This window comes from Triturus cristatus, chromosome 2_2 (genome assembly GCF_964204655.1).
Source record: "Triturus cristatus chromosome 2_2, aTriCri1.1, whole genome shotgun sequence".
NCBI classification, from domain to species: domain Eukaryota; kingdom Metazoa; phylum Chordata; class Amphibia; order Caudata; family Salamandridae; genus Triturus; species Triturus cristatus.
In genome coordinates, this window is record NC_140582.1 from 186,441,764 (window position 1) to 186,467,024 (window position 25,261).

At 39.7% G+C, this 25,261-nt stretch overlaps 1 protein-coding gene across 1 annotated transcript in view; it reads right to left on the bottom strand.

Annotated features, from left to right (window-relative positions):
* LOC146862000 (uncharacterized) overlaps window positions 1-24,374 on the bottom strand; it is a 153,726-nt gene extending 129,352 nt beyond the window's left edge. Inside the window, exons 1-2 of the mRNA XM_085643052.1 lie at window positions 23,047-24,374; window positions 15,060-19,150 (exon numbers count right to left, since the gene is read on the bottom strand). Coding sequence (XP_085499178.1) covers window positions 15,060-19,108 — 4,049 coding nt within the window. The 5' untranslated portion in view covers window positions 19,109-19,150; window positions 23,047-24,374. The remainder of the gene's footprint in view (window positions 1-15,059; window positions 19,151-23,046) is intronic.
* Window positions 24,375-25,261: the final 887 nt, after the last annotated feature.

Sequence of the window (25,261 nt, forward strand, 5' to 3'; positions counted from 1 at the left end):
GTCACTCATGCTAATAAAGAATCAAACATACATTTACTTGCATATACAGTTATACACACACCACCACACTTACTTCTACGGAAACTTACACATACTTAGTCTTTTAAACAATCACTTATAGAAACACATACTTATTCATACAGGAACTCTTTCAATCTCTCACTCTCACATATACTCACATATATACACCAATAGTCACATATACTAGTTTAAAACATATGTAGTTACTCATAAAGACACTATTGAGACAGTCATTCACTCACTAACACACCCATACACACACTCATCCACCCATACAGTCCTGCACACATACTGTGTTCAACACATACAAACAGTGAGTCACTCATTCATGCACCTATGCACTACGTAATACCCCCACCGAACCATGCAGACACTCAGACTGATACTCAAAAAACCAACTAATAACCTATATAGACACCCATGTAGCTACTCACCAACCCATGCAGCCACTTATACACAAAGTGAGAGACTGATACAGATATTTACATATTTAAACATTACTCACTAAGCCATGTATTCACTATGATACACTTAATCAGTCAGTTACACAATCAATTTTTCAAAAACAAATCATCCATTTAGACACTTATATACCCATTTATTCTTCCATCGACCTTGAGATATACATATATAAAACATATTTAATTTTCAGAATAACACACATTCACTGGATGATGTCATCAGTGATGTCATCAGTGATGTCATTTGAGATGTCATCAGTGATGTCATGAGTGATGTCACTGACCATGTCATGAGTGATGTAATATGTGACGTCATCAGCAGTGCATTGCGGGCGCGCGAGTTATAGTTAGCTGAACTAACTATAACGGGGGAATTTCAATGGTTTTGTACAAGTGAAAAGTCCAGCTAACTATAACACCCCTGAAACCTATGGTTTTTTCAGTGAATATATATATATATATATTTTTTTTTGTTGGTTTTTTTTTTCCACTCAAAAAAACATAGGTTTCAGTGACGTTAAAGTTAGTTGGACATTTCACTCGTACAAAACCAGAGAAATTCCGCTGTTATAGTTAGTTCCGCTAACTATAACTTGCGCCCCCAAAATGCACTGCTGATGACGTCACATATTACATCATTCATTACATGGTCAGTGACATCCACTGATGACATCTCAAATGACATCACTGATGACATCATCCAGTGACTGTGTGTTTCTGTAAAGTTTAAATATGTTTTATATATATATATATGGTGGGGTTCTTTCCATGCCTTAGGTGTAGGGCATGTAAGAATAGCAAGAAAGTGTTGGAATATGCAATACCAGGAGTAAAAGAACCCAAAAGAATCAAAAGCCTGATGAACTGTAACACCAGCCACACGGTGTACTGTTTGGTATGTCCGTGTGGCCTACGTTACATCGGCAGTACGATCCACCCCACTAAGATAAGGATTCTAGAACATCTTAGGGCAATACAGAACAGGGATGTCACCTATCCAGTGGCCAGACACTGAGATGTATCACCAAAGCAACAGGGATCTATTAAGCTTTTTCTGTATAGATCAAGTACCCATGAATGTAAGAGGGGGAAACAGACAGTTACTATTACGCAGATTGGAGTCAAGACACATCATTGACAACCAGACTAAGAAACCAGGAGGTCTCAACAGTGGTGAGGAAATGGCAGTACATCTGTAAAGTTTAATTTGTAATATTTGCTTTTGTGAATGTTCCTTTTGAAAATAAGTTTTCATTCAATTAAGGACACTAATATCACATTAAGAGTTGGAATCAATCAACCAGTGTAGATACTTAGGGCGGCTGATCATTACTGGTAACATACAGATTGACTAGCATTATGAACCTAGGCCCATTCAGGGCAAAAAAATTGTGAATTTGGTTCATTTCAAACTTATAGCAATGTGTACATTAAAGCCCATTCAGGGCATAATATTAACTGATTGCTGTATGAATGATAAATGCCTATGTACACACATTCGCACTGAAACACATTTGCTATGCTGTAACAAATAACATGTTTAGTAATGGCCGGCACCGCTGACCTAAGTAAGGTTGGTGTCCTTTGTTTGTGTTTAACAATGTACACAGATTTAAGTGTGTCTCATACCGGCGCCGGCTACCATTGACAAAGGCGACAGCCGAAATGCGTCTGGTCGTGTGAGAGAACCCAGAATAAATCTTGGGAAGCCCGTTCCTGTGAGTGCTTGGTCCATTCATTTGTGCCGCGAGCTGTGGATTTTGTCGATCCGTGCGGTCTCCGTCACCGCACCATTGAGCACCCGATCGTGAGTGAAGGGGAGGAAAGACAGGAATTGAGCGTGATATATATATATATATATATATATATATATTATCTACTGGCGGTCGCCAGTAGATAGTTATAGTTAGGACCGAGTACCCATAGGAAATCTGAAAATTCTATTTTGAATAACTTTGGCGCGGGTTGACTTATCTTCGTGAAATTTTCAAAACTAATGGGGCGCTCCGCTCAGCTCCTACCCTGAAAGTCTCGGGGTGATTTGTCAAGTGGGGTCTGTGAAAAAAGGTGGGTCCCAAAACGCGTTTTCCCCATGCATTTTCCCATAGGACCTTTAGTCGAAGGTACAGCCCGAAAGGCTGAACAGAATTACTTGAAATTTGGCAAAGAGGTAGTCCTGAGGTCAGGCATGTGCCTTTTGCATATATGGTGTCAATCTGTTCAGTAGTTACTGAGAAAATTACAGTTAAAAGTACATAAATCTCTATATGCGCGCACCGTGCGCGCACCAAATGTCCACGAGCGTAATTCTGATTGGTGGTTAGATGTCAGTCAACATTCCAATCGGTCGAAATCAGGAAGTGTCGGATGCCATTTTGTGTGTGACAGTGAAAAAGAAAGGTCGAGAACGTGAAAAGGGGGCAGGGTCGAGAGTCCCTGACCCCCTAGCCTTTGTCAGGGGGTTCCTGAAGGACCCCGAAGGGTGAAAAAAACATTTTTTTTTTTCAAAAAATCGCACGGTGCGCGCACCGTGAAAAACACTTAAAAAAAATAACATTTTAAACTGTTTATGAGTTTATAGAAGATATTAACTATGCTGTTCAACTTTATCCAAATAAAAAAAAAAAGAGCTGAGCCATTCCATATTACAGGAAACAGTCAATCTATAACTATATACATAGGTAGTTTATTGTAAAATAAATATATAAAAAATATAATAATACATACATAAATTAGCATTTAAAAAACCTTACAAATTCACTTAAAAAACCATAGGTTTCACACACGTTATAGTTAGGAATTAGCATTTAAAAAACCTTGCAAATTCACTGAAAAAAAAAACATAGGTTTCACACATGTTATAGTTAGCTAGACATTTCACTCGTAAAAAACCATTGAAATTCCCCCGTTATAGTTAGTTCAGCTAAATATAACTCGCGCGACCGCAATCCACTGCTGATGACGTCACATATTACATCACTGTATTCACTAAGATACTGTTATTAAGTCAGTTATACAATTAATTTTACCAAAAAAAACATCAATTTAGACACTTATTTACCCATTTATTCTTCCATTAACCTTTAGATATACATATATAAAAAATATTTATTTTTCAGAAAGACACATATTCACTGGATGATGTCATCAATGATGTCATCAGTGATGTCATTTGAGATGTCATCAGTGATGTCATGAGTGATGTCACTGACCATGTCATGAGTAATATGTGACGTCATCAGCAGTGGATTGCGGTCGCGCGAGTTATATTTAGCTGAACTAACTATAACGGGGGAAATTCAATGGTTTTTTACGAGTGAAATGTCCAGCTGACTATAACATGTGTGAAACCTATGGTTTTTTCAGTGATATATATATATATATAGCCCAAGGTGTATTAAAGAATGAGTGGGTGTTTAAGTGTCTGAATGGATGATTTAGTAGGTGCCTGACTGACTGTATAAGTGAGTGATTAAATGTGTCTTACTGAATGCATGGGTTAGTGATTGATACAGAAATTCACACAGTTTAGTTTGTCAGTTGGCGTGTAAGTGGTTGCAAGGGTTGGTGAGTAGCTAAACGAGGGTCTTTATTGGGTATTGATTGGTTGCCTGAGTATCTGTATGGGTGCCTGAGTGTCTGTGTGGGTGGGGTGACTCTGTGCATAGATTTGTGAGTGGGTGATTCACTGGGTGTATGGGTTCAAGAGTGCATCTGTGAAGGGCTGTATGGGTGGGTGAGTATGTGTATGGGTATGTTGTTGAGTGAATGGATATCTCAGTGGTACATGTTTGAGTAACTGCATTTGTGAAAGGCAGTATATGTGAGTGTTGGAGTATATAAATGACTATATGTGAGAGTGAGTGATTGTGAAAGTAGCTGTATGGATGAGTGTGTGCTTATATTAGTTGTTGTGTAGGAGTGTCGGTATGTGTCAGTATATGTTTGAATAAGTGAGGTGGTGTGTGTATAACTGTTAAAGGTGAGTAAATGGGAGCGTGATTGATTCTTTGCATGACTGACTAGGTGTGTGAGTAACTCTATGGATGAGTGGTGGAGAGTGAGTGTCTGTATGGATATGTGAGTGCAGATGATAGTGCCTTATTGGTGGTTATCTGCATGTATGAGTGACTGTATGGGTGAATGAGTGGATGTGTGTGTAGTCCTAGGAATTAGTGAGTGGGTATATACTAACTGGTATTGGTGTGTATATGGTTTTGAAAATGGTAGTCTGTATTTTAGAGTGGGTGTATCAAAGGTTATATTAGGGTATGAGGAGGTGCATCAGATCATCACGTGGATGAAGTCTTCTGTGATGTCATCAGTGATGTCATTTGAGATGTCATCAGAGATATTATCAGTGATGTCACTGAACATGTCATGAATGGTGTTATATGTGACATCATCAGCAGTGCATTTCGGGGACGCGAGTTATAGTAAGCTGAACTAACTATAACGGCGGAATTTCTATGGTTTTGTACCAGTGAAATGTCCAACTAACTATAACGTCCCTGAAACCTATGGTATTTTTCAGTGATTTTCTAGGGTTTTTTAAATGCTAATTTCTGACTATAACGTCCCTGAAACCTGTGTTTTTTTCTGTGAATTTCAAATGTTTTTTAAATGCTAATTTCTAACTATGCCTACAGAGGCAGGACATGTCCAGAAAGAGGAATGAAGGCACAGAAAGAATCAAGAGAAATACAAAAAGAGGCATTAGAAGTCCAGAAAGTCGAAGAAAGGTGCAGAAAGAAGAGAGAAATGTGCACAAAGAACTAACAGAGGAGCAGAAAGAGGCCTTGTTGCAAAGCCATCCTGTGCCCCCAACTTTTTGCTGACAGGTACTGGTGGTAACCAACTCTGACTAACCAGGCCTAGAGCCAATGCTATGCTAATAAACTCTGAGAATACAGTGAAAACACCTACATACACTATGGTACACTACACGTTGGGGTACCCCTGTGATTGGCATGACCTCCTCTGTAAGGCCCTAGTACATAATAGGACAGGCGTATTTAAACTACCTCTAAGTCAGAGGTGCAGAAAGATGCTTCTTTAAGTAATAGTCACGTTTGCAGAGTGGTGGAAAAAGGGTGCAAGGCTTCCAATCAGTGCTCCAGAATTACGCTGCATAGGACTTACAGGAGGTACCAGGAGGGCTTCTTGGCCCCCAAAGTCCCTACGGAGTAAATTGGACTTCATTCCCCATCCCGTAGTCTGCCAGGAGGCGGGGTTGCAGAGTGGTGGAGAAAGGGGGGCATATCCACCTTAGACATCTTAGCAATCCCACTGTATGGGACTTAAAGCAGGTAACAAGAGGGGTAGTTGGCCCCCAACGACAACCTTGGGGACCAACTACCCCTCCAATTACCTCCAGTAAGTCCCACACATCAGGACTGCTAAGTTCTCATAGCAGGCCATGACCCTTTGCCCACCATTCTCCAAACGCGCTCCCTGGGGCGCTTTGGATGGGGATTAAAGTCCCCTTCACTGCTTGGGGTCCTTTAGGGGCCAACTAGCCTATGTCTTAACTCCAGTAAGCCCCAGATAGTGGGATTGCTGAGAGGTGGACAAAGGCCACGCCCCCTTTCCCCACCACTCTGCAAACACGCCTCCTGGCGTGTTCTAAATTGGGGTATTAAGTCCCCTTCATTCCTGAGGGTCCCTGGGGGCCAACTAGCCCACCAGGTCTCTCCAGTATGTGCCACAGAGCTGCATTGCAGAGAGGTGGTCTGAGGACACGCCCTCTTTCTACACTATTCTGCAAACGCAGCTCTTGGTGCACTGCTGCTTTGAGGATGAATTCCACTTGTGTCCTCGGGTCCTCAGGACACAAGAGGACTTCATCACCCCACCACCAGTGCGCCAAGAGGCACGTTTGCAGAGTGGTGGAGAAAGGGGCGTGACCTCGGACCACCTCTCTGCAACGCAGCTCTGTGGTGCATACTGGAGGTACCTGGTGGGCTAATTGGTCCCCAGGGGCCCTCAGTATTCGAGGGGAATTAATTCCCCAATTTACAATGCGCCAGAGGGTGCGTTTGCACACTTGTTGTTTCAGGCCCTGCCCCCTCGCTGCACCACTGTGCAAACGTGCCCCCTGATGTGTTGTAAATTGGGGGATTAAGTCCCCCTCAATATTGAGGGTCCCTGGGGGCCAACTAACCCACCAGGTACGTCCAGTAACCGCCACAGAGCTGCCTTGCAGAAGGTGTCAAGAGGGGTGTGGCCTCGGACCACCTCTCTACAACGCAGCTATGTGGTGCTTACTGGAGGTACCTGGTGGGCTAGTTGGCCGCCAATGACCCTCAGGATTGAAGGGGACTTAATCCCCCAATTTGCAACGTGCCAGGGGGTGCGTTTGCACAGTGGTGCAGGGAAGGGGCGGGGCCTCTGGCGAGGTGCCGACTTTTTCTTTATTTATATTTTTTAGGTTAGGGGGCATCGTGACCCCCCTTCCCTGGGCCACTTTTGGCCCGGGGACCCATCCCTTGGGGTCTGGCAGCCTTCTTTTTTTATTGAAATTTCGGGGAGGGAGGCGTGTGGCTCCCCTCCAGAGGCCAAAAAAAAATAAATAAAGCAAAAGCCGGCACCTCGCCAGAGGCCCCGTCCCCTCCCTGCACCATTGTGCAAACGCGCCCCCTGGCACGTTGCAAATTGGGGGATTAAGTCCCCTTCAATCCTGAGGGCCTGGCCAACCTTCTTTTCTATTTTTTTGTAGGGGGGCCGTGTGCCCCCCTCCTTAGGCAACTTCTGTCCCTGGGGACCCAATCCCCCAGGGCCTGGCCTGTCTGTTGGGGCCCGTGGGGGGAGCCCGAATGCCCCCATGGTCCCTCTGGCTCCCGCCTCCTGCAGAAGATGGCATTGCTTTTAAGTAAGGGGAGCTGCTGACATGCAGCTCCCCTTGTTCAAAAGCAATCATCTGCTTTGCTTCATTGAAGCGTGAGCAGGTTTCCCTGCTCTCACTTCAAGAAAGCAAAGCAGAGTTTGCTATGACAGGGCGGGATCTGTGCTCCCACCCTTCCATAGCAAACAGCAGACACTGCAGGAGCCGGCCCTGGGGGGAGGCAGTCCCCAGGGCCAAGGAGGGCTACAAGAGGGGGGCCGCGCGCCCCCCCTCCCTCCATCTTCAAAGCCCTGGGAAGGTGGTTGTACCCGGGGCCGGGGGGCCGCAATGGACCCCCACATATAAATATTTAATGCCCCGGGGAGGTGGTGGTCCCTGGGGCAGTGTGGGGGGCAGGCACCCCCACACACTTTAAAAAAAAAATGTGCCCTGAGAAGGTGGCGGTCCCCGGGGCTTGGGCAGGCCCATGAGGCCCCCGCACACTTACATGAATGCCCTGGGGATGTGGCAGTCCCCGGGGCAGCATGGGGGGGTTGGGACCCCCCAAGCATTTATATAAGAACACCTGGGGAGGTGGCATTCCCCAGGGCTGCGGGTAGGTCGTGTGCCCCCTGCATTCAATTTAGTAAGCCCCAGAGAGGTGGCGATCCCCGGGGCTGCGGGGGCCCCCGCTGGTTCACCAAATAAATATCTAATTGCCCCTTGGACCTGGCCCACCCGGGAGCTTTTTGAAAACAACACGCGTCAGCCCGCGCTTTGTTTTTTTTATTTTCTCAGCAGGATTCGCTACCCCATTTTGCCCTTAAAAGAAAATTCTTATTTCGGCCCTGGGGGTCTTTGTGGGACCCCCTGAGCAGGCCTAGGAGGTCAGGGTGTTTGTACCCTGCCCCCTTTTCTTGTTTTTTAACCTTTTTTCTCCTTTTTCTAGTGACTCGGTTAACAAGTCACAAGATTGCTGCCAACACTTCTTGGTTTGGAATGTTGGCAGCCAATCAGAATTGAGCTTGTGCTCGGGAGGGTTCGCGAACCCTCCTCGGTGCTCAGATATCGATATGTTTTCTTTTTGAAATTTCTCAAGAGCTTCTGAACAGATTTACACTATTTAACAAAAACGGCTCTTTCTGAACCAAGACCTACCTTTTTGCCAAATTTGGTGTAATTCCGTTCAGCAGTAAAGGCTGTAGGTTTGTCTAAAGTTTCCTATGGGAATTAACATGGGAAAAACGTGTTTTGGGACCCCCCTCTTTTCTCAGCCCCTGCTTGACGAATCACCCCGAAACTTTCGAGACAGGAGCTGACTGGAGCGCTCCACTAGTTTTAAAAATTTCCCGGAGATTCGTCAAACGATGCCAAAGTTATTAGGAAAACAAAAAAATGATTTTCCTATGGAAACTAGGTCCTAACTATAATTACCTACCGGTGACTGCCAATAGGTTGTGTATATATGTATATATATTCAGTGAAAAAACCATAGGTTTCACACATGTTATAGTTAGCTGGACATTTTACTCGTAAAAAACCAATGAAATTGCCCCGTTATAGTTAGTTCAGCTAACTATAACTCGCGCGCCCGCAATGCACTGCTGATGACGTCACATATTACATCACTCATGACATGGTCAGTGACATCACTCATGACATCACTGATGACATCTCAAATGACATCACTGATGACATCACTGATGACATCATCCAGTGAATGTGTGTTTTTCTGAAAATTAAATATGTTTTATATATGTATATCTCAAGGTCGATGGAAGAATAAATGGGTATATAAGTGTCTAAATGGATGATTTGTTTTTGAAAAATTGATTGTGTAACTGACTGATTAAGTGTATCTCTCACTTTGTGTATAAGTGGCTGCATGGGTTGGTGAGTAGCTACATGGGTGTCTATATAGGTTATTAGTTGTTTTTTTGAGTATCAGTCTGAGTGTCTGTATGGTACGGTGGGGGGTATTACGTAGTGCATAGGTGCATGAATGAGTGACTCACTGTTTGTATGTGTTGAAGACAGCATGTGTGCAGGACTGTATGGGTGGATGAGTGTGTGTATGGGTGTGTTAGTGAGTGAATGACTGTCCCAATAGTGTCTTCAGGAGTAACTACATATGTTTTAAACTAGTATATGTGACTATTGGTGTATATATGTGAGTATATGTGAGAGGGAGAGAATGAAAGAGTTCCTGTATGAATAAGTATGTGTTTCTATAAGTGATTGTTTAAAAGACTAAGTATGTGTAAGTTTCCGTAGAAGTAAGTATGGTGGTGTGTGTATTACTGTATATGCAAGTAAATGTATGTTTTATTCTTTATTAGCATGAGTGACTATGTGTGTGAGTAACTCTATGGATGAGTGGCATTGTGTAACAGGATGTATAGATGTATGAGTACATATGATGAGTGAGTACATGTATGAGTGACTGTATAGGACTGTTGGTGAATGAGTGGATGTGTATGTGGATCTTAGAATTACTGAAGAGGTTGTTGTAACTGGTATTGGTATGTCCATTGTTTTGAAATTTTTAGTCTCTATTTTTGAATGTGTGTATCAAAGCTTATATTAAGGTGAGAGGAGGTCTGCCACTCTCTCACAAGGATGATGTCATCAGTGATGTCATCAGTGATGTCATTTGAGATGTCATCAGTGATGTCATGAGTGATGTCACTGACCATGTCATGAGTGATGTAATATGTGACGTCATCAGCAGTGCATTGCGGGCGCGCGAGTTATAGTTAGCTGAACTAACTATAACGGGGCAATTTCATTGGTTTTTTACGAGTAAAATGTCCAGCTAACTATAACATGTGTGAAACCTATGGTTTTTTCACTGAATTTCTAAGGTTTTTTAAATGCTAATTCCTAACTATAACGTGTGTGAAACCTATGGTTTTTTCAGTGAATTTCTAAGGTTTTTTAAATGCTAATTCCTAACTATAACGTGTGTGAAACCCATGGTTTTTTCAGTGAATTTGCAAGGTTTTTTAAATGCTAATTCCTAAATATAACGTGTGTGAAACCCATGGTTTTTTCAGTGAATTTGCAAGGTTTTTTATATGCTATTTTTTTTTTTATTCTTCATTTTTTTCAAACATATTTTTAATTTAATTTTCTTATCTTTTATAAAGACTATGCTTAAATTTTTAAAATCCTTAAATATTTTTTTTATATATATTTTTTAAAATAAACATGTAAAATTTATTTCCAGTTTTTTTTTTTTTTTTATTATTTTTTTTTATAGTACGCGTACCGTAAGCTCACGGTAAGCGTACGGTTTACGCAACGCCCGTAATCTATCTACGCTGCTTGCGTATAGTTACGTACTTTGCGTAGCCGCGCGTACTGCGCGTGGGACGCGTGCGCGCTTACGCAACACGCGCACGTTACGCGGAAGTACCGGGAAATGACTGTTATGCGCATGCGCGCAAGCGCGTGTCTTTTTTACGCGCACGCGTACTTTTTGCCGTAAGCGTACCGTAAGCGTACCGTAAGCGTACGGTAGGTCATGTGATCTTGAAACACAACTTTTGATTGGTTGAAACTACTTTCAGTTCTAGAACTCTCCTACACCACACCCATTCCCCTCATTTCTGCTTGTGATCCCTTGGGAGAAGGAGCTGGTTTGTCTTTGGGATACGATGGCAGAACAGCAGAGCTCTTCTGAGAGTGAGGCTAGCACCAGCAGCACTGTCTTGAGGCAGAGAGCGAGGAAAGTAAAGCCTTCTTACGTTTGGGAGTATTTTACTTTTCCAGAAGGCCAGCAAAAGGTGAATGCACCCTTAGTTACTTGCAAGCTGTGTAAGCGTGTACTTTCTAGAGGTAATCCTAACAGGAAGTATTCCTTTGGGAATCACACCATGAAGAGACACCTCCAGGAAGTACACAGAAGGACACATGGTCATCTTTTTGGAGGTAACTCTTCAGAAAGACGAGCCAGTACATCCACAGCAGCTCAGCCTGGACCATCATCTGCAGGGCAGACTCCTTCTTCTGCAGGTCAGGTGAGCCCTTCAACTGTGGGGGGAGAATCTCCTTTTGCTGGCCCTCTGGAAATTAACCCTCGGTTTGCGAGGGTTGAAGTACGGTGCGCCACTTGTCACGATCTAATTACTTATAGGGAGACCAGTGTTTCCCTGGTGAACAGTAAAATAGATCAGCACACTTGTCGTACCGTCTAATATTCCCAATCTTTCTTTCCTCTGTCCCTGCATGAACACAACGGTTCTTTTAAGAGCCAACCTTATCTTTCATCTTTTTTTCTTTTTTTTTAAAAACTTTTTTTTTTTTTTTTTACCGTACGCGTACGGTAAGCGTACCTTTTTTTTATTTTTTAAAAAAAAACACTAAAAATCATTTATCTCATTACAAAGTCCTTGAGAGACTACAATTTTTATTTTTAACTTACCATACTCACTCAAAAAAATATTTATTCATTTGTTTTTTTTAAAAATAGTTTTTAAAATGGTTGTAGTTTCCGAAAATTTTCTATATCGATCTGAAAATAAAGAAAAAAGTATTAATATTTTTTATCCATTTTATAATACAATACACATATTTACATTTTTAAAAAAAAAATATTTTTGCCTTATTTTTGCTGTTTTCAGAATATATTGCATTTCACTATTAATTGTGAAAGCAATTGCATTCATCATTTTACAGCGGGCAAAAAAAATTAACAATCACAAAGATTGTATTAAAAAAGCCCAGAATGTCTTCTCACTTAAACTTATCATTACAGAAATGCATATTATTCTAAAAAAATATCATCTAAAAACAATACTTTTTTCTTTAAAATACCGTCTGATATGTTTGTTTCAGAAGTATAATCACAATATTATATCTCAAATAACTCCAAAATACATCTGATTTTATTTCCTTTAGGCCAAATAGTATTTTTTTTTTTTCCTGGAATAAATTTCCAAGGGAAAACCATTAAAATTCTAAAGTTTAATCTGTCCAGATCTCACCAATTCTCTGTAACATTTTGGTTCACGAAAATTTTTTGAATAATTTATTTAGTCCACAATAGAATTGCTTACTTTTCCACATGGCCAAATAGTAATTTTTTAAATCATTTTTGAAAAAATTTCCAATGGCAGTCCAATAGCATTCCATAAATTAAAATGTGCAGAAGTTACCGATTATCTCTAAATTATTGGTTTTTGAAAATTGCATTAAAATTTAAAAAAGTCCACATTACAATTGGTTATCTTTCCTTTAGGCCAAATGATAATTTTAAAAATCTTTTTTCTACAAAATTGCAATGGTAATCCAGTAAAATGGTAAAATTATTTTGTCCAGATCTTGCCAAATCTCTCTAAAATTTAGGTTTCAGGAAGATTAGATAGGAATTTGCTAAATCAAAAGGCAAACGTTGTTTGAAAATCAATTTGGAATCATTACACAGTGTCCAGCCTTTTTCACATTTTAGATAAACTGTGTAATGTCCAGAAGTAACAGTAGGTCCATCATGGAAAATTATTGCAACAGTTACAAAAGTTTTTCCTGAAATTGATAATTGCTGTCCTGTAAACTTCTTTATTAAAGTATCCAATTTTGATCCATCAGCTCTACATCGTTGCATCATTAAAATTACATACTGTCCGTATTCCCTTAAAATTAATGTTGAAAACATGTCAGAATTACACTCACCACATTTCATGCTATGATTAGCATCTTTAACTAATTTTGCAAAAGTGACTGTTTTACTCTCTGGCAATGTCAAATAAATAAACCTTTCATTATCAACAATAGAGCCACATATATTATAACAATTATCACAACTATGTTCCCATTTATAAGAGAGACCAAAAAAAATGTCAATGGGAACTCCTTCTTCTTCCACTACCTGAAGAAAATACATCAAAAATTCGTGTGCATCTTGCTGTTCATTTTGAGAAAACTGTGTTCGTCCTGAACATACATCTAAAAGTTTTCTAATTTCAGTAGCACTTTCTATTTGAGTTTTATCTTTACTCAGCTTTTGAAAAAGGAGACTGAGCTCTGAACAGAATCTTTTTCCCTGATTTACTATTATCTGCTCTTGCAAACTTTCCAGATAAAATGCAACATTCAGCACTACATTAGCGTAGCAGTTGACACCAGAGCTATTTTCAAAATGACATCCTACAACCTGTTCTTCATTTTCCTTATTCTTTTTGCTTGCAATTACATCACTCCTCTTTTTTTTCCTCTTCTCTACATCTTCATTACAGATATTCTCATTTCTCCTTTTACGAGAAACTACACGTTTCTCCAACACAGGATACTGACCTAAATGAGGAGCATAGCTTCTTCTTAATCTATTATACTCCTTTACACAGTTTGTATCAGCACTAACTTTTGAGTCATCAAAGTCTATCATGAATAAACCTGATAATGTTTTGACTCGTGACAAAGCTACATATGCCATACCTTCTTTGAACACAGTTGAACCAATGTTCACAAATGCACAATCTACAGTCAATCCTTGAGACTTGTGGATAGTTACAGCATATGCTAGTGAAAACGGAAACTGCTTCCTACGTACATATAAGTCTTTCACAAGCATGAAACGAACTGAACAACGACAAATGTCTTTAACTTCCTCTATCTGATCAAATTTTATCTGTAAACATTCAATTCCTTCTTTTTTCTGATAATTAATAAAACCCACAACTCTTCCCATCGCTCCATTCACTAAGCCTTTCTCAACATCCAAATTTCTCCTTAAAAACACTCTACAGTTCATGCAAACATAAAGATTTTTTTCTAATCCTGCTGTTTTGGAGATGTTCTTCTCTAGTGAGTCCAATTTATTTTTCAGTTTGCCTGTTACTGTGACTGTAATTCTTCCATCCTCAATTTTGTCCACTGCTTCCAATTTCCTGATGTCTTCCTTTTCCAATTTCAAAAGCTCCTCATTAAATATTGAGCATTCACGTAGAGTTGGCATTAAGCAGATGACACTTTTGTTTTCTGCAATATTCTTGTATATTTTCTCTGCAACTATTTCTTCCTTTGGAAATAAATTATGTAGCAGCCGACTCTGTAATGCTTTTTTCCCAACATCTGTGAGTAGTCCAATCCTGATATCTTTCAGAATACTTCCATATTCTTCATCGTTTGCTTGCCTCATATTAGTTGTAAGTTCCTTGTACTCAAAGAAGGACCAAATATTTGTATTTCCAATGCTTCCCAATGACTTCTTCGTGTCTTCATGTGTCACAGTATTAAACACTGGTTGTCCTTTAACTGGAGTAAGTTGCAAAAGATCCCCAAAAACTATGACGTGTTTTCCACCAAATAACACGTCATAGTCTGTCTTCAAAATTTGCTGCATTCTTAAATGCACAAAGGCAAGCATTAAGTTTGATACCATGCTCACCTCATCAATAATGAGAACTTGCATCTTCTTCAATACTCGTGAAACTTTCAAGGATGCTTCTCCAGTTAGCTTGTTGAATTGTATTTTGTTCTCATGCTCCACTGGTAACATTAGCAAACGATGTAAGGTGATTCCTTTTATGTTATATGCTGCTAACCCAGTTGGAGCAGTAACCACACAAGACAAAATAGAATCCGTTTTTTGCTTTAGGTAGCTTCTGATGACTTTAATTAGGAAACTTTTTCCAGTGCCAGCTTGTCCGCTTACATACATCCTGATTGGATGAAATGATGTGCATGAGCACTCTTTTTTGATATGTAGAAATCCGTGATCAATTTTGTTTCTGATCTCTTCATAAATTTGTTGCTGCTCTTGATTCAGTTGTCTTTCCAAATTTTCTAAGTCTATAAATTCTTCTTGAGCTAGATTCATAGCCGTTTCCACTTCATTCATGGCTATTGATGCTTCATTTTCAACGATTGGTTGTCCTAGGGGATCTTGACTGTGTGTTCCTGAACTTTGGCTGTCCTGAGAACTGTCTCTAGCTATTTCTGCTGCAATTGTAGTTTCCTGTTCAATTTCTTCATTTAACATTTGCAGATAAGTTGAGAATGTACTGCATTGTATGCTGTCTTTGCAAGCATTAAAAGAATCTTCATAGCTCTGGAATTCTCCCAGTAGTTCATCCTCTGTACGCCATGGTTTAAACAACTGTAAAAGAGCCAAGTAGTAAAATTCTTTCTTGTCGGTAGTGTCGCAACTCAGCTTCCGGTGATTTATCAAACTTCCTTTGGTTTGCTTCACCAAACATCCTTCTTCACCAACAACTTTATATTTTCCACTGTTGATGTCTTCTGCAGCTTTCCGTGAATAAATGTAGTTCTGCAGCACTTCATAGAGACACATGTTCTCCAGATGATGACTTCTCTTGGGATAATATGTGTCCAACATGTTTGTTTTCAATATGTCTGTACTTTCTGGGTCATTCTCGGCCAAATATTCAATTTCTCCAACAGATTTCAGTACCCGATTTCTCATTGCTGCAAGGCCTAAACTTGCCCAAATTATTCTTCTTGACTTCGAGTAGAGACTTGCAGAAGATAACCTATCTGAACATTCGTAGGATCCAATTTCTCGATGCGATAACATCTTCAAACTAAAACTGTACAGCTTCTTACTGACAGTCTTCTCGTGAGAAATCTCTTCCCACATTTCCTTCAATTCTGTTTTTTCTGATTTCGTAATGTAAGACGTTACATATCGAGCAACAGCAATGGAATTGTCAGCAACATACTGTATATCCATGTTAGCGTTCCACATGGATAAAATGACTGGGTTGTAGTCATTTATATTTTTTGATTCTTCTTTTCTTTTAAGGTTGTAGGTATTCTTAGGTGATTTTCTTGTGATAGTATGTCTCACAGCTGACATAAAACTGTTGACTCTTCCATTTGTAAGAACAGGTCTAGGAAATCCAAATCGACATTTAGTGTAGTATTTTTCTTTGCTCTTGTATTTCCGTCGACAGTATTTTCCACACCGATGACTTTGGAAACGTAGAACTTGCTCCTTTAACTTGTTCTCTTCTGTGTTTTTAGGTATAGCACATGTTGCATATTCTTCAATGTAAGATAACACTGCTTCATCAGTATCTGTTCCAAACTTTGGGGCATCCTTGATCCACAGCAGCATATGAATATGAGGAGCACCTCTTGCCTGGTACTCTTTTCTCCAAAAGAAATCCACTACTTCTCCAAGGGGTGGATTTTTTTTATTGCAGATGAAGGACATCATAGCCTCAAATCTATGATTGAAATATCTGCAAACATTAACCGGATCCAATGAGCACAGTTCTCCTGCTGTCTTGTATTCGATGTTTTCAATGTTTGAATTGGCCTCTCGTAGAAAATCCAGTAAATCATCCCAAGCGTACTCGGCGCAGCTTAGGGTAAGGAACCATGTTGGTGTTCCTAAGTTGCGTAACATGCATTTTAGTTCACCATGGCGTCGGTACCAATATTCATTTGTCCCACGCTGACAAGCCATCAGATTGATCAGTTGTGTTTCCAAATGATCATCTCGGTGCTGCACTTTCTCCATAAAATCCTTAGCAGACACATTTTGTAAATGTACTCCACTTTTTAAAATGTGATTTACTGCATAAGACAGTGCAGACAAGTCGCTTTCAAATAAAAGATGGAACAAATAAGGGATACTTTGTCGAAATCTGGGATCTTCAGCATATAGTCTTGTAGTCCGATACTCAGAAGCTGGAATCTGTTCCGGACGTTCATCGTATCGTCCTCCTTTTCCTTTAGGAAACAGCTGGGGAAAACATCGAGCTTCCAAGCTCTCCTCCCATACACTCACAGGATTTCCTTTTGCTTTCTTCATCTGAAAGAGATCAATATTGTCTCCCATAACTTCTTTCGAATGGAGAGGATGTATGCTAAAATGTTCATAAATTTCTTCTTCCTTTGACTTGTCCACTTTTTCAATTTGTCCAGTTGGTGTTTCTGTGTCTCCTTGTAAATCTTCTTCTTCTTCTTCTTCTTCTATATAAATTGATTCATACCATTTGTTATTTTTTTTCAAATACAAATTTGCTCTTTGTACTTTCCGCACATCTACCAGCTCCTGCCAAATCTTCTTATTCTTTGTAGGGACACCATTAACCAGAATAATTAATGGTTCAGTTTCCAAAGTATCTGCATCAATAGTTTCCATATTTTTTTTCAAATCCAAGGGCAAATACACCACTCTACCTTTTAAACCTCTCAGTAAATCTGAAGGAGGTAATTTACCAGTTTTGGGCTCCATACGTACTATGGTCTGGAACGGATGAACACATTGAATGAGTATAGACTCATATGTATTTAATTCAGAAAGTTCAGCAGGAATAGCATCCAATTCTAAATTATTATGTACAGCTCTGGTCGGCATTCTATTTTCCTCTAACTTGTTGTAGCAGTATTTGCAAATACGCTGATCTTCACCCAATTCAAAACAATTTTCAAGAAATATATATGTGGCAAAATCCATCCACTTATAATTATCTTCATTTTCACTCTTTCTGTAGAGATCAACATTCCTAGTTTGTTTTCTATAATGAGTTCTGCGGCAACAAATACAAGTAACATTTGGTCTTTCATTAGAGACTATTGCAAATTTTGTTATGTGATCATTAAATGTGTTACTTACAGAGGGTTCTACATTCTCTTCCACTTCTGCCTCATTTATTGTGTCCTTCTCTGCACTGTTTTGTTCAGGACCAAAGTAACAAAACTGAATTTCATCAACAACCTTCTCTACATCTGATACCGTTCCTCGGAACAGAGCCCTATTCAATTCATTTAACTTTATTGCTGGACTTTTGGCAAAATACAACCGTCTCACAAACTTTCTTATTTCAGTATGATGAACAGCCAGCATCCTAAAATGATGGAAAACACTATTGCACACTTTTCTAGATAGACAAGCAAGAGAATGACCCTGCAAACCAGTATTCTCTCTCACTCTGCATGGATCCAGACTTTGAAGCACCTTAATCTTTTGTTTTACACTTTTTTTACTATATTCTCTTAGAAACTCTCGAAATCTGTCAATAGATTCCTGACGCACAGTGCAAATACTACTACAATTCCAAGTGTACACTGGGGCTTTAGGACGTCTCCCCATTGCCTCATCTGCCATCACTTGTACCTCATCTCTTGGAACCATTATCTCCTTCTCCATTATGCAACCGTTTTTTACTTCGTATGAACGACCTCTGGTGTCAACTGCATGCAGCAAACTATTGCTTTGAAAATAGCTTTCTTCATTAAAAAAAGGTTCACTACTTGAACTATGCATCCACTTTCCTAAAAACACTTTACAAAAGTTTGTTCTGTTCACTACTCTTTTGCTTTTGCTTTGTGATTTCAGTACATTAACCATTTTATCTAATGTACGCATCCTATTCAAAATTAATATGAATAGTTTCCTTTTTAATTCTAATGCTTTTGCTGCAATGGCTTCAATTTCTTTTTTTCTCTTATAATATTTAGCCTTCTGCTTATATTTCTTTATATCCTTTATCAAATTGGACATAACTCTTCTCTGAAACATTTTTCTACGTATCTCTTTAAATGCTGTTTTTCTGTTTATGTTAAACTTTTCAATTGCAGAAGGTATATTTGCATTAACTAAATCCTCAATTTTTTGCTGTTCTGTAGGTTTTGTTACATTTTTCCGAGAACAGACATTTTGTACATTTTTGTTTGTTTTCAATATTTTGTTTAGGAATTGTCTTTTTTGCTTACCAGAAGATTTTTTCTTTTTCCCAACATCAGCATCTTCTACTAACTTTGGTCCTCCAGTTGTCCTCAAATATAGTTTTTTTTTTAGAGTTTTTTGAACTCGAGATTTTGTAGGCATCTTAAATTTTGTTCACTGTTCTTCAGCAATACCTGAAAAAAACTAAAAAAAAAATCCTTTATTGTATTTAAATATATTACTACATTTCTTTTCACAATAGTCACAAAACGAAATTTCTTTGCCATTTTCAATGCACACAAACTGCTCTTTTTTTAAAATTTATTTAAATGCACATGTCCAAGCTTTTTTTTTTTTTCAGATCACCACCGTGTGTATTCTCTGTGACTGCCTACACTCCAGCAGGGGCCACCAGCCTTAGTGATGCTGAATGTATTTGCATTACAGACTTAAACCTGAAAACCCCACTCGCTTCTAATTACTGTGCATGACTATACATGGCAAGCACATGGGTGTGTGCTAAGCCTCTGCTTCTTCCCCCAAAAATTCGCTCCTCTTTTCCATCTACTGCAACTGTGAAATCACCAGAGCAAGACGCAATAAATTTCTGCCTATAATTCTTCTATGCACACAGAGTCATGTTTTCACATTAGTGCCAAAACGAAATTTCTTTGCCAATTTGAAAGCACACTTACTGCTCTTTTTTTTTCGGGCCAAGTGAAAATCTCTTTTTACACTTTGAAATCACTTTTACAGACTGACACATTCTGAAACCTTTTTTTTAAATTTATTTAAATGCACATGTCCAAGCTGTTTTTTTTTCAGACCACCACCGTGTGTATTCTCTGTGACTGCCTACACTCCAGCAGGAGCAACCAGCCTTAGTGATGCTGAATGTATTTGCATTACAGACTTAAACCTGAAAACCCCACTCGCTTCTAATTACTGTGCATGACTATACATGGCAAGCACATGGGTGTGTGCTAAGCCTCTGCTTCTTCCCCCAAAAATTCGCTCCTCTTTTCCATCTACTGCAACTGTGAAATCACCAGAGCAAGACGCAATACATTTCTGCCTATAATTCTTCTATGCACACAGAGTCATGTTTTCACATAAGTGCCAAAACGAAATTTCTATGCCAATTTGAAAGCACACTTACTGCTCTTTTTTTTTTGGGCCAAGTGAAAATCTCTTTTTACACTTTGAAATCACTTTTACAGACTGACACATTCTGAAACCTTTTTTTTTAAATTTATTTAAATGCACATGTCCAAGCTGTTTTTTTTTCAGACCACCACCGTGTGTATTCTCTGTGACTGCCTACACTCCAGCAGGGGCAACCAGCCTTAGTGATGCTGAATGTATTTGCATTACAGACTTAAACCTGAAAACCCCACTCGCTTCTAATTACTGTGCATGACTATACATGGCAAGCACATGGGTGTGTGCTAAGCCTCTGCTTCTTCCCCCAAAAATTCGCTCCTCTTTTCCATCTACTGCAACTGTGAAATCACCAGAGCAAGACGCAATACATTTCTGCCTATAATTCTTCTATGCACACAGAGTCATGTTTTCACATAAGTGCCAAAACGAAATTTCTTTGCCAATTTGAAAGCACACTTACTGCTCCTTTTTTTTTCGGGCCAAGTGAAAATCTCTTTTTACACTTTGAAATCACTTTTACAGACTGACACATTCTGAAACCTTTTTTTTTAAATTTATTTAAATGCACATGTCGAAGCTGTTTTTTTTTCAGACCACCACCGTGTGTATTCTCTGTGACTGCCTACACTCCAGCAGGGGCAACCAGCCTTAGTGATGCTGAATGTATTTGCATTACAGACTTAAACCTGAAAACCCCACTCGCTTCTAATTACTGTGCATGACTATACATGGCAAGCACATGGGTGTGTGCTAAGCCTCTGCTTCTTCCCCCAAAAATTCGCTCCTCTTTTCCATCTACTGCAACTGTGAAATCACCAGAGCAAGACGCAATACATTTCTGCCTATAATTCTTCTATGCACACAGAGTCATGTTTTCACATTAGTGCCAAAACGAAATTTCTTTGCCAAATTGAAAGCACACTTACTGCTCTTTTTTTTTTGGGCCAAGTAAAAATCTCTTTTTACACTTTGAAATCACTTTTACAGACTGACACATTCTGAAACCTTTTTTTTTAAATTTATTTAAATGCACATGTCCAAGCTGTTTTTTTTTCAGACCACCACCGTGTGTATTCTCTGTGACTGCCTACACTCCAGCAGGAGCAACCAGCCTTAGTGATGCTGAATGTATTTGCATTACAGACTTAAACCTGAAAACCCCACTCGCTTCTAATTACTGTGCATGACTATACATGGCAAGCACATGGGTGTGTGCTAAGCCTCTGCTTCTTCCCCCAAAAATTCGCTCCTCTTTTCCATCTACTGCAACTGTGAAATCACCAGAGCAAGACGCAATACATTTCTGCCTATAATTCTTCTATGGACACAGAGTCATGTTTTCACATTAGTGCCAAAACGAAATTTCTTTGCCAAATTGAAAGCACACTTACTGCTCCTTTTTTTTTCGGGCCAAGTGAAAATCTCTTTTTACACTTTGAAATCACTTTTACAGACTGACACATTCTGAAACCTTTTTTTTAAATTTATTTAAATGCACATGTCCAAGCTGTTTTTTTTTCAGACCACCACCGTGTGTATTCTCTGTGACTGCCTACACTCCAGCAGGGGCAACCAGCCTTAGTGATGCTGAATGTATTTGCATTACAGACTTAAACCTGAAAACCCCACTCGCTTCTAATTACTGTGCATGACTATACATGGCAAGCACATGGGTGTGTGCTAAGCCTCTGCTTCTTCCCCCAAAAATTCGCTCCTCTTTTCCATCTACTGCAACTGTGAAATCACCAGAGCAAGACGCAATAAATTTCTGCCTATAATTCTTCTATGCACACAGAGTCATGTTTTCACATAAGTGCCAAAACGAAATTTCTTTGCCAATTTGAAAGCACACTTACTGCTCCTTTTTTTTTCGGGCCAAGTGAAAATCTCTTTTTACACTTTGAAATCACTTTTACAGACTGACACATTCTGAAACCTTTTTTTTAAATTTATTTAAATGCACATGTCCAAGCTGTTTTTTTTTCAGACCACCACCGTGTGTATTCTCTGTGACTGCCTACACTCCAGCAGGGGCAACCAGCCTTAGTGATGCTGAATGTATTTGCATTACAGACTTAAACCTGAAAACCCCACCCGCTTCTAATTACTGTGCATGACTATACATGGCAAGCACATGGGTGTGTGCTAAGCCTCTGCTTCTTCCCCCAAAAATTCGCTCCTCTTTTCCATCTACTGCAACTGTGAAATCACCAGAGCAAGACGCAATAAATTTCTGCCTATAATTCTTCTATGCACACAGAGTCATGTTTTCACATAAGTGCCAAAACGAAATTTCTTTGCCAATTTGAAAGCACACTTACTGCTCCTTTTTTTTTCGGGCCAAGTGAAAATCTCTTTTTACACTTTGAAATCACTTTTACAGACTGACACATTCTGAAACCTTTTTTTTAAATTTATTTAAATGCACATGTCCAAGCTGTTTTTTTTTCAGACCACCACCGTGTGTATTCTCTGTGACTGCCTACACTCCAGCAGGGACAACCAGCCTTAGTGATGCTGAATGTATTTGCATTACAGACTTAAACCTGAAAACCCCACCCGCTTCTAATTACTGTGCATGACTATACATGGCAAGCACATGGGTGTGTGCTAAGCCTCTGCTTCTTCCCCCAAAAATTCGCTCCTCTTTTCCATCTACTGCAACTGTGAAATCACCAGAGCAAGACGCAATACATTTCTGCCTATAATTCTTCTATGCACACAGAGTCATGTTTTCACATAAGTGCCAAAACGAAATTTCTTTGCCAATTTGAAAGCACACTTACTGCTCTTTTTTTTTCGGGCCAAGTGAAAATCTCTTTTACAGACTGACACATTATGAATCCACCATGTGTAACTACAACAAAAACAATTCCCATTTCTATTATTCATTTCTTAAGTTACCACATACATCCCCTCTCAAACTGTAAACTCACCTTTAAATTTAGTTAGTTGTGAAAGAAATGTGTCACTCAAACAGCAGATTATCAGAGCCAGGATCTCTGTTCTGTACACCTCTCTCCTCTCAGCAGAACCAGATAATGGCAAACTTTCCCTCTATTTTTCCACACATATACATGTAAGTTTCAAATCTCAGTGCTTCCCCCTTTTTTTCAAATGTAATGACACATTTCTATTGGTTGAAAACCAACCCTTTTCCAAAAGTACCCTGCCCCCAACTTGACTTCTGCCTAGTACCCTTCCCCCAACTTGACTTCTGCCTGCTACCATAGCAACAGCTCATGGAACACTGCTGTGTGCAGTTAGGTCAGAAGTTCGACACACAATGTTTCAATTCCACAGAGCAAGAGTGCTTGACTTTTCAAACCTAACTGCAAATCCATAGTACTGTTCTTTGGTTACACATTTTTTTGTACCAATACAAAACATGCTTCTATTAATTTTCACATACAGCCTATTTTTTATTCTAGAATGGTATGAAACAGCCAATCAGTTCTTTTTGTTTTGTAAAAAATATGTATGCCTCCATTTCCAAACTGTCTTTATTTTCATATTGCCATTCTACTGAAAGACACCTCCTGAGTGCATCCAGTTCTCCTTTGAAGATGTTCACAGTGTGGATTGTAGGGCACAGCTATGTCTTCTGGAGTGAAAAGTTTGCAGAGAAAACAGATATGGTGAGAGACCTTGCTTTGCCAAATGTAGACATTAAATGGATTGGTCAGAGAGGGTTAAAGTGGCACCAATTGATGCCATTGGTGAAATCCTTCATGCAAATCCAACACCCTGACCTCATAATAGTGCACTGTGGTGGCAATGACCTAGGCACTTTGACTGGGGTAGGTCTGGAAATGCTTATGAAGGACACCTTTGCACAACTGTTTACACTTTTCCCTAAAACTGCCTTTGTGTTTTCCAACATATGCCAAAGGCAAAAATGGAACTGGTCCAATCATTTCTGTCCACAGATTGACAAAGCAAGAAAGCACGTCAACAAATCTGTTTCTGCTTTCCTCCGTGACTATGGTATGGGTGCCATTTACCACAACAACTTGCGTTACGACATGCAAGACATTTATAGAGGAGATGGTGTGCACTTCAATGATGAAGGGAACAGAGTCTTCCTCTTGAACCTTAGACTCTGCATCGGTACTTACTTGTAAGTACCACTAAAAAAATGACTCCATAAACACAACAGCTCTTTTTAGAGCTCCCTAATTTCTAAACTCTTAAATCTGATTTTCATTTATTTATTTTTATTTTTTTTACCGTACGCTTACCGTGAGCTTACCGTACGCGTACCCCGTGATTTTTTTTAAAATCAATAAATGTTTTTTTTGTACTTTTCTGTCCTTCTTTGACCCCCTTACAATTGTTAGGGGGTCTGTAACTCTCCTCATTGCCCCCTTACTTTGTTTTCACTCTTTTTTTTCAGAGTGAAATACACAAAATGGCGGCCGCCGCTTCCTGGTTTCGGCCGATTCGAATGTTTACTAAGATCTAAGAGCCAATCAGAATCGCGCTCGCGCACGCCACCGTACGCTTACCGTAAGCGTACGGTAAGCGTACCGTAAGCGGGCTCAGATATATATATTGATTTAAAGGCTATTTTCTCAGAATCTACTGAACAGATTTACACCAAACCTACAAAAGGCACTTCCTTGACCTGAGGACTACCTCTCTGCCAAATTTTGAGTAATTCTGTTCAGCCGTTCGGGCTGTAGGTCGTTCTAAAGGTCCTATGGAAAAATGCATGGGAAAAACGCGTTTTGGGACCCCCCTTTTATCTCAGCCCCCGCTTGACGGATCCCCCCGAGACTTTCAGGGTAGGAGCGGAGCGTAGCGCCCCACCTATTTTGAGAAATTCGCGAGGATTCGTCGACCGGCGCCAAAGTTATTCAAAATAGAATGTTGAGGTTTTCCTATGGAAACGTGGTCCTAACTATAACTACCTACTGGCGACCGCCAGTAGGTAATATATATATATATATATATATATATATATATATATATATATATATACACATATACCTACATGGCCCCTTTGGCAACCAGCACTATCAGCGCTCACTAGTAGCTTTATTAATCCTGCTTGTGGACTTGCCAAAGGAGTGAATTCTGGGGGCTGTAGTCTTACCATTGATTGCAGCTGCTCAGAGTCAAGCAGGATCAGCTGATCTCCCGCCATTG